We start from the raw sequence: 10,054 nt of genomic DNA on the forward strand, positions 1-10,054 counted from the left end.
TCCTGACATGCTTGGCGCTTCCATTATCTCATGGATTACTGAACTGGATTGTAATGAATTGTCTGCTTTTCCAAGTTACCATCAGACCATGGCCTGTGTGAAAAGAAGGTCCATATCTTATTTATTTCGGCTGGAAAATAATGACTGTAATAGCAGGTAACATTTATCAGGTCTTTTAATATGCCATACTCTGTGATACATGCTGTATACATAGGTACTAGCTTTGTGCTACTTAAAAGTGTGGTCCTGGCACCAGTGACACTGGCATCAGCCAGGAATTTGTTAGAAATGTAGAATCACAGGCATCACCCCAGACTAACTTAATCAGACTTGCAATTTTAAATACCTAGGTGATTTGTGTGCACACTAAAATTTTAGAAGCACAGTTTTATCTCATTTAACCCCCACATCGAACCTGGGAGGTACCGACGACTAACAGAAAAACTGGCTTACACAAGTGGTGTCACTACTATAAAGCACAGAGACAAGACCCATAGGTGATGCTCAATAAATATTTGCAGGCAGAAGAATGGCAGGAAAACAGGTAGAGCTAGAAAAAGAACAGAGGAATGGACAATCCTCTGACTTCTGGTTTTGCCTAGTTTATACCAACTGCAGCAGCAGGTTGGAACCATAGCCCCCACGGTGTCAAGCTGTGTCAGTACAAGCTGTTTCTTTGCTCAAGCCAGGCCAAATCCTGCAGTGGTCATCAGTGTGCACACTCAGGAGCCAGAAGCAAAATTTCCTCCCAGAAGATAACGTGAAGCAAAGTGCACATTGCTGATTATAGTACATCTAGGTTCCCACCTCCTCCCCAAATTAAATATTTTTAATTATTTGCTCACAGATAAATGGTTACATTTATAATTCCTACAAATCAATGCAAAATAGTATCAGACCTAAAACATTACTCAAAATATACAAACTTTGTAGAAATTATTTAGACAAGGTATAAAAAAATAGTCATGGGGCGGGGCGGTGACAACTGAATTCAATAACAATTATTTGCTCCCTTTCTAAGAGCCCACCCTCCTTAACTGCTTACCGTCAATGACTGAGGTAGATGAGGATTAAGAGAACAAGAGACTGAGCCCACATAAAATTGTTTCACTTACACTGGTTAGTAGCCTTGTTAGTAAGCATGTTCCATGTGCCAGTCATTCTTTTAACTGCTTCTTAGGGATGCATTGAGTCCTTATAGCAACCCTATCATTAACCTGACTACACAGATGAGAAAACTGAGACACACAGAAGCAGAGTGCAGATCTGACCCCAGAAACCAAGTTCTTTTCTTTTTTGAGACAGGTTCTTGCTTTGTCGCCCAGGCTGGAGTGCAGTGGTGCGATTTCAGCTCACTGCAGCCTCCGCTTCCTGGGTTCAAGCAATTCTCCCACCTCAGCCTCCCTAGTAGCTGGGATTACAGGGGCCTGCCACCACGCCCAGCTAATTTTTTTGTATTCTTAGTAGAGACAAGGTTTCACCATGTTGGCCGGGCTGGTCTTGAACTCCTGACCTCAGGCAATCTATCTGCCTCAGCCCCCCAAAGTGCTGGGATTACAGTCATGAGCTACCACGGCCGGCCCCAAGTTCTTGAACATTACACTTTTCTACTAACATATAGGTATTTTCACGCGGGGGATTAACTGGGGCTGGAGAAGGGAGGTAAGGAATTGATACCTGTTCACTTTGCAACTAACAAAGGAAAATAGGTTCTTTAAAAACATTTATATTTTTCATGTGGGCCCAAGATAAAACACGTAAGAGTTTAGTGTTTACCTTAAGGGTATTCTTACATAGAGGTATATTAAACCATTCCCCTGTCTTGACTTAGGAGGTCTTGACTAAACAGAGGTTTTCAAAGATGTGACCAGGCTACTGCCCAGGGCAAGCAGCAGGGTGGGTGAAGCCGAGAGGTGCTGATAAAGGGACACCTCACAGTTTACTGCCCACGCTTATCCGCCTAGTGAAACAAGCTAGAACAAAGAGAAAATCACTCTCAAAAGGAAACTTGCCATTTTGAAGCACAGCTACTAAAGCATTAAGAATGCAGCTTCATTCTTAGATGTTGAGAAACACTCCGAGACAAATTGCACAGGCTCTAAGGAGAATGGGTAGGATCACCTCCCCTGCCAAAAGAAAGGGCTACTACTCACACTTTTAAACCTAGTTCAAATTCAAATTCCCCTTTCTGCTTTGCCACCAGAGCCTGAAGAGATCACTTCAGATGCTTTGATTCCTACAACTAATTTTATCCATATATTTCACTAGCCAATTAATCATACACAGACTTGCAAAATCACTTCTAGTTGGCTTCAATTTATATTATTATGTAGACTTTTTGCAGTCTTGCTGTCTTTATTTCTTATCTTCATTAAGTGTACAGAGCAAAGAATACGTTGGAGAGGTCCCTGGGCTCCCCAGTTTCCCCCTCACCCCAGCAGAAGGCCTTGTACAGCATAGAAGACCAATGAATGAGTGACTGATTCCCATGCAAAGGCAAGTCAGATCTTTGAAAATGCAGCTTTGCAGAATTAGACCTCTGAGAAGGAAAGCTTTCAATGTGTTATTCATGCATGCTTGGCTAGTCTACTGTTTCTCCCTCAAATAATTAAATGAGCTTTACTGGGGTGTCTCCAAAATCCTGATACCAAACGTGCCATACGGAACACAGTGTTACAGGAACCCTCTTCACTAAATGTATTTCCCTTCCACTCATTTTACCACCTCCTACCCTCTTGTATTTACAGGCTAAAGCAACACTATCATCTCTGCTTGCACCATAGCCTGGGAGACGTTAAGCACACCCACATTTTTCAGGAATTTCACAATTAATGTCTGGAATGTGTTTTGGATTATTCTTCAAAGGATGATATACTTGAGCTAAGATGAATTCAATATTTTCCCTTCTCCCATTCGTCATTCTTTAGTCCACCCCCTCATTACCTCCTTAGGGTCATCTGTTTCATCTACAATATATCCCCCAACTTCATAATGCCCGTCCCCTGCCTCGCCCAGCTGTTCACTCATTCATCCCGGTCATCGCATCTTCAACAAGCCACACAAAACATAGAAACCTGTACCAAGTCACCAAATACCTCCTACAAATGGATGTAATGCCCACACAGATTAAGGACTGTTCAGTTTTCTTCATATATTAATCTGACTGCTTACAACCCTACTGCCAACCTCTTGCTTGGAGATTTTCCTGGTCAGTGTTCAATATGTGTGAACGGCAGCAAATATCTCCAGACTTGCTATTTTTGCCATTCTGATAATACGCAATCCATTTGCCCGTTGCCAAGTGTTTTATGTGACAGGACTCCTCAATAACAGGGAAGATTCTATAAGCCTGGCAATCAAAGTGAAGGTCACTGAGTCCTGTCATTTATTTAAGTGCAGTGAATAGTTGGTCTCTCCATGTTTTGTCAATATTTACTTTCGGGAGGAACTAATTATTTCCTTGTTTACTTCGTTGGTTTCTCTTCCCATTCCCTGTTAACATAATGTTATAGGCCCTCTGCTTGTTCCTCTCTGGGATCTAAGGGCTCCCTCTCTACCTAAGGACTTCTGAGAGGAAAAATGAAACCCACTACTCCAAAACAAAGCCAAGAGCTTAATTTTCCTAACTATAGAAGCTGATATTTTGCCCCCCTCCCGTTACTTAATTAGTGAATTAAAATTCGTGGACTCTTAACTTCAGGCCCTACTACAGAGTGGTGAGAGTAGTTTCCATGCGGCTTGTGCAGAACGAAATGTTTGGGTTCATTATCTGGCCTCCTGCAGCCTGCTCTCTGGAGCAGATCCCGCAAACATTTTCTTCCAAGCAGCCATCATCTTCACTGACTGTCTTCCAGGGATAAGCAAAGAAACTTTGCATGACAACTTTCAGGAAACAAAATTCTGTTTTTTGCTGTAAGTACCTCACTACGTATACATAGTTCTCTTACACACTGCCCAATGAAAAATGGGTAAAAGGAAAAGTTAAAATTCCTGGGGGGAAAAAAAAGGAGGATTGCATTCTGAAAGAGGTCGTTTTTAGATAGCAATGGTGAAAAACATGGAATGCTAAGTTCCAAAATATGAAGCTACTGAGTAAATAGTCACCAGGAAAAAAGTTGGTGCTTATCTGATCTAGCTATCACCTGAATCTAATACAACAGAGTCCTCGGAACAGTGACTCAAGTAGTCTCCACTTGGTTCCTCATCACTCTGTCTGTACAGACTGCCAAAACAAGTCACCATCTGCCCTTTAACTGCCCAGAGAGGTTCGTCATACTCTCTCACCTTGCATCACTCCTTACAGAAGCATAAAGCGCTATTACACATGGGAGAAGAAATGGCTCTCACTCCCTCAGCTCAAAACATAATTCTCACTGCCCAATCAAAATCTTCTTTCTAGAAAATCTCACTTCATTAATTTTTCAAAAGTCTGCCTTCGATCCTCCAAAGATGTCTTCCATCCCGATTTCTTTCTCAGGGGTTCAGGATCCACACTTGTTTCTCTGGCTTCTAGATGATTTTCCTGGAGGCAGGCAGCCTGGCCAAGAAAACAGGCCAGTTAGGATGCTGCAAAGAGCAACAGGAGGTCTTAGCAGATGAATGGAAAGAGGAAAGAGTCCTGCACCCTCCCAAGTTCCAAAAAGCACTTTCTAGACTGAGAGAAAGTAGGAAAAACTTTTAAGTATCAGGCTCCATGCTAATTTTTTCAAATGCACTTACCACCCCCAGCCCCATCACAAAAGGAATAATTCAATTAGAATTTATTTAATAACGATCTAAACAATGCTGAAAAGAAATCCAAGTGTACATCTCACATGGTGCACAGGACACAACTCATCACATTATTTAATCATTCAGAAAATATTTTTTTTCCTTCAGCATTCTTTCTATGGATAGGATTGTTCTTTCGTTTGTTCAATGTACTTTTACTGAGAGCCAACAGGGCCAGCATGCCTTAAAAACCTAAGGCTGTGAGCCACAAGCTGAAAGGGGCCCATTTCTGCCCATGATTTATCTAACTCATTCTGTGAACTGCAGTTAAAAACGTAATTTTTTTCCCCTACAAAGCCAGTATGAGAGTAAACACAGCTAAAAATTACTGCAAGTTGGCAAACAGAGAATATAATTTGTATTTAAATTATGTCATTGAAAGCAGGGAGATTAGTCATGATAATATTTCTATACCATGCAATATGTTTTTACAATGTAGCCAATTAAATAAGTTTTCAAGAGTTTTCATTAACAGATACAACCAGTAGGGGTCATTTTAGTGCAAAAATTGCAGCAAAAGAGACTTTAACATGAATAAAATACATTGATTCCTATTCATGCTAGTTATGATAACCATGCTTCACCACGTGAATTTCTGAATAAAAATGGAAACTGAGGGTAACACTGGCCATTCCGAAATTTCTTGTAAACTCACAGAAAAACAAGAGATAATCAATACCTTCTAGGTAACTGCTGACATCTGAAGACTCCTCTAATTCTTTTTTTAAAAATGGCGGGGGGGGGGCGGCGGTTGGGGTATCACTTATCCCATGCTTTCCATAAATCTTGTCGTTAAGTGAAAACACTGAAATTGTAAACACACGATTGAAAATATCTGTCTAAATCCAACCATTATATCATGCCAGGTAACACTGTCCTTACTTTGGTTTCACAGATTTAGAATGCAAGTTGACTGCTGTTTTCAGTATTTTTTTTTTTAAAAAAGGAAGTGCCCTGGACACACAATATTGATAGTTGAAAACAGGCCTGCAAAATAAAAAGTGTTTCTAGAGAAACTAATTGAGATATAATCATGTCAACAAACCCTTCCAAGCATTTCAAAGAGAATACCAAGCACACAGGGTGTTACCAGAAAAAAGGAAGCTATGAGGGATCACATCATTTCAGAGGAATGAAAGGCTCACGAAACTGCCAAAATAACTCTATACTGTGACATGGGATATTGCTGCCAAAACACTCGATTACTGTAAATGTTCCCTGAGCATTTCCTTCACCACAAACGACTAAGAAGAAACAAAACAAGGGTTAGAATCTTCAGAACCTGCAAAACTCCTTGGAGCACAGCAGTTTCCACTGCATTTAACTGTGTTTCATGTCGCTTGTTCTTTGCAGATTTACGAGAGGCCGGATTCAGTTACACACTTGAAGTGGCAGGGTTCAAAGATGCATCTTTTAGTCTAGGTCATTCAGAATTCCCAAAGTCAAAACACATAAAATGGTATCAGAAGATAATCTCATGGCCATTTTTCTTGAGGTAAGGCATAAAAACAAGTTATAAAAGGGGACAATACCAGGTGAGAGGCTTTTTTGTACTTCAGGCAAATGAACTCTTCTAACCCAATGTCTTCTGTGTGCAGCAAAGCAAGTCCCTCCCCTCTGAGAAGAGTTCCCTTCACTCATCACTGCCCACTAGCTTCCAAACCAGAAAGGCCTCCCCTATTTTCCTGAACTGTCCAAACCCCAAAACTATACAGGTATAAATAAGTACCTATGTGTGTGTCTGTGTGTATTTAGAGAGAATCACAGCACTGAAGCCTTTTAATAGGTCCATTTTTATCCTTAAGGCTGTCACCTCCTTTTTCAGTATTCCAGCATACTAAACAAACACACACAAAGATGCTTCGGAATAAACCGTTCCCTGGACTGTGCTGGCTGTGAGTAGTGAGGAAGGCACGCCGGGCAGAGGGCGCCTGTCCCTCCTCGCCGCCTCCCCAGAAACGAGGCTGCTGCGTGCGCTCTGCTCACTCGCCAGGATGCCCCCGGAACAGCATCATCAGCCCAACGTCAGCCCGAGCAGGGATCCCACTTTTAACTGATGCTCACCGAACCCTGCCCCCGTTAGCCACATCAAAATAACTCACTGCCTCGCTCTAGACCCCAAACCAGACCAGGCACCCTGAAGGCCGAGGCAAGCGGGCAGGGATTAAAGCCAACACGCACTAACATTGGCTCCCCAACGAGAAAGACTCCACTAATCTAATCTCTTTCTCCCTCCGTCAATCTCGACACCGCGGAGCACAGTGCTTGCTGGAGAAGCCAGCAGAACAATCCCCGCTGTCAAACAAACAAAAAGGACCCGGCAACACGATAGGTAACACGCGGATATCTGATATTAAAAAGCAGCCACTAACAGCAACAACTTTTCACTCCCAGGTGCAACTCCCACCCCCTTTTCCTTTCAGGAGAGAAAGCCTTTGACCGTTTTCAATGGGCAAATAAATGAGTAACCACCGTGTGTAACTTCCCCTGGGCTGACATATTCCGCGGCTGAAACTGATTTATGTGCGGAGGAGGAGGAAGGGGTGAAGGAAGAGCTCAAGGAAAAAATAATAAGTCACTCGGGGAGTGCGAGCTGGAGACACGTCTCCTCCGCCAACAGAAAAAGGACTTTCGCGGCCGGTGTGCAGCTCACGGTGCCACACTGCGCCAGTGCGGGGAGGGCGGTAGAGCCGGGCTCCCCGAGGGGCTCGCGCGCGGCAGACTCCGCAGTGCCCCCCGCCCGCGGCGCACCCACCTCGGGGTGCAAGGCCGGGCCACCCAGTCCCAGCAGGAACGGCCACATGTGTGCGCGTCTGCGCGGGGACAGGGGCGATCCTCCACTCGCTCGCCCCCACCCACCATATCCAACCTCGCCCGCGGCTGCCTAAGCGTCGGGGGGAGCAGGGAGAGGGAACGCAGGGCCGCGGGGGCACTCTCCCGGGGGCGGCAGCCGCCCCTCCTCCCGCGGAGCCCTCTTTCCTCCAGAAAGTCTCGGCCAAACTTTGTTCGGCACAACCAGCGCCGAGGGGGCGGCGCAGGCCAGGTGGGAGGGGGCCCGCAGCGGGCCGCCGTACCTTCGCAGACGCCCGCTTCGTACTCGGTGAGGGAGTCGCCATTGAGCGGGGGGCGGATGACACAACGCAGCCCCCGGTCGCAGGTTCCGTAAATCCCGAAGGTGCCGCCGCAGCTCTCGTTCCTCTGGCTGGCGCACGTGTAGCAGCAGCCGCAGACGCCCTGCACGATGCTCCCCGGGCAGTTCCTGGGCTCCTCGCACTTGGACTCGTCACAGGGCAGGCAGACCAGCGCCCGGGTGCCGGAACGCGCCAGCAGCAGCAGCAGCCCCAGCAGCGAGACCAGGAGGTGCCCGCAGCCGGCCAACCCCCTGCCCCCCGCCACCAAGTACATCCTCCTGCGCCGCCGCCGCCTCCTCCTCGCAGCCGGGCCGGGAGCGGGGCGGGCGCCCTCCCCTGCGCGGGGCACACGCGCCGCCGCCGCCGCACCGGCAGCCCGCGGTCCTCACCGCCCCTCTCGGGGCCCCCGGGGCGCGCCTCCCCTCGCGGGGCGAGGCCCCCGCCCCTTCTGCGGGCCGCGCCGACCCCGAGCCCACGAGTGCTGGCGCCGGCGGCAGCGGCGGCTTCCCCTCCTCCTCCTCCTCCTCCCGGGAGGGAGGGAGAAAAAAGAAAAAAGTTTCCTCCCGGCAGCTCCGGTTCAACCCAAACTTCTGGCGCGGCGGCGGCGGTGGCTGCTGCGCTCGGCTCCAGCCTGGGCCGGCGGCGCCTCCTCCCTCTCCTCCTCCGAGTCGGCCGACCTCGCAGCGGCGCAGCCTCCGGGCCTGTCCCCGCCTCCCGAGCTGCCGAGTGGGCGCGGTGGCGCAGCACAAGATCCGCGGCGTCCGCTCCGCGCGCCCCGCTCGCCTCACTCCTGCGCCGCTCCTCCGGGCGCTTGTTTATGGCTGGAGCCTCCGCCGCTCGGGCTGCGCCCTCCCCCATCCTACCTCCTCCCCCAGACCTTCCCCCCACCCCCCCGCGCCGCGCGCCGCTCATTGGCTGCCCCCCCCAACCCACTCCCCGGCCCGGCCGGCCCCCTCCGCTTCCCCCTCCCCCTCTCGGGCGGCCGGGCCTTTCCTCCCTCACACGCCTCCTCCTCCTCCCGGTCTCCTCCTCTCCGAGTCCGGCGCACCGAGCCGGCCGTGCCACCGAGCCGCGGCTCTGGCTCCGGCACCGCGGGTGCGCTGCGGAAGTGCTTGGGACGCACCCAGCGAGCAGCGAGAGTCTCGGTGTCCCGGGCGCCCGCTGGCACCGTGGCCGCAGCGACCGGCCTGGGAGCCAGGAGGGCGAGGCGGCTGCACCTTCGGGGCCAGATTGGAGTTCGAAGAGTGGCGGGGACCCCAGAAGCTCGGGGCCGGGGTGATGGCTGCAGCCTCGGGAAGGTATCGCCGGATCGAACTCCGGGAAAGGGAAGGAAAGGCATGGAACCTCCGCACACTGGATGAGAATCCATCTTCCACTCGAGCTGGGAGTAGACTTTGTAAAAGATATTATGTAATGGAGTCTCGGGAACCCTGAGACCTCTCCAGCGAAGCTGAAGTGAATTAATTAAGTGCTTTAAACGGTCTTGGTAAATATTCCGCGGGAGCTGGGGAGGACTGTTGGGATGGCTGTAGCTTGAGTTGAATTTTAACTGTCCTCATTCTGGGTTTTGTCGCTCTGCTGTCTGTGCCAAGGTGCTGTGTTACGGGAGGGAGTGACTGGAAAGTAACAAAGCTGATTCTTTCTCCCTGGAGTAAGACCGAAGACTGGATTACTACACGCCTTGACAGGACACTACACCCGTATATCTCACGCATCATTAATGCCATATGACATTGCCGTTTTCTTTCTCAGTTCACTGACAAAAGTGGTGGGTTTTCATTGTCTTCATTGATTGTCAATGCATTAATAAAGAAGATGTGTGGTACATAGTCTTTGTGATAAATGAGGTAAAGAAGCAACGGAAGTGATGCAAAATGCACAGTGTGGAGATGGTTTCTCTTCAGTGGTTGTCAGAAAAGGTTCTCATAATGATGGCTCTGTCACTGATGGGATATGAAGTAGTAATCCGCTCCGTAGTGGCCTACCATTCACAAGATGGGTACCAAGTGAATAACATTAATTAATTGACAAAAAGTGACTGTGGTCAACGGGGGAAAAAAATCGATCCCGTGGCAGGTGTGAAGTGGGAATTGGCTGGCCCACCCTCTGATCCAAGATGGTCTGGCTGCAGAAATGTGGCAGCCAAGTGGATT

The 10,054-nt window shown here is 48.4% G+C and overlaps 1 protein-coding gene and 1 long non-coding RNA gene across 6 annotated transcripts in view; one reads left to right on the forward strand and one right to left on the reverse strand.

Moving 5' to 3' along the window:
• CRIM1 (cysteine rich transmembrane BMP regulator 1) overlaps positions 1-8,693 on the reverse strand; it is a 195,843-nt gene extending 187,150 nt beyond the window's left edge. For 2 of the 5 annotated variants that reach the window (XM_063648817.1, XM_054473424.2), the window contains exon 1: positions 7,845-8,310. In XM_063648817.1, the coding sequence (XP_063504887.1) occupies positions 7,845-8,175 (331 nt within the window). In that variant the 5' untranslated portion in view covers positions 8,176-8,310. Of the gene's footprint in view, positions 1-7,844 lie in introns of all 5 variants that reach the window. The other 3 variants (XM_054473409.2, XM_054473418.2, XM_054473428.2) reach the window with 3 other exon arrangements.
• A 367-nt stretch (positions 8,694-9,060) lies between these two features.
• Positions 9,061-9,726, forward strand: LOC134737811 (uncharacterized). Its single transcript, XR_010123125.1, has 2 exons — positions 9,061-9,199; positions 9,494-9,726. It is a non-coding gene; the product is annotated as an uncharacterized LOC134737811 (long non-coding RNA).
• The last annotated feature ends 328 nt before the right edge of the window (positions 9,727-10,054 follow it).

Source organism: Pongo pygmaeus, chromosome 12, assembly GCF_028885625.2.
Source record: "Pongo pygmaeus isolate AG05252 chromosome 12, NHGRI_mPonPyg2-v2.0_pri, whole genome shotgun sequence".
Lineage (NCBI taxonomy): Eukaryota > Metazoa > Chordata > Mammalia > Primates > Hominidae > Pongo > Pongo pygmaeus.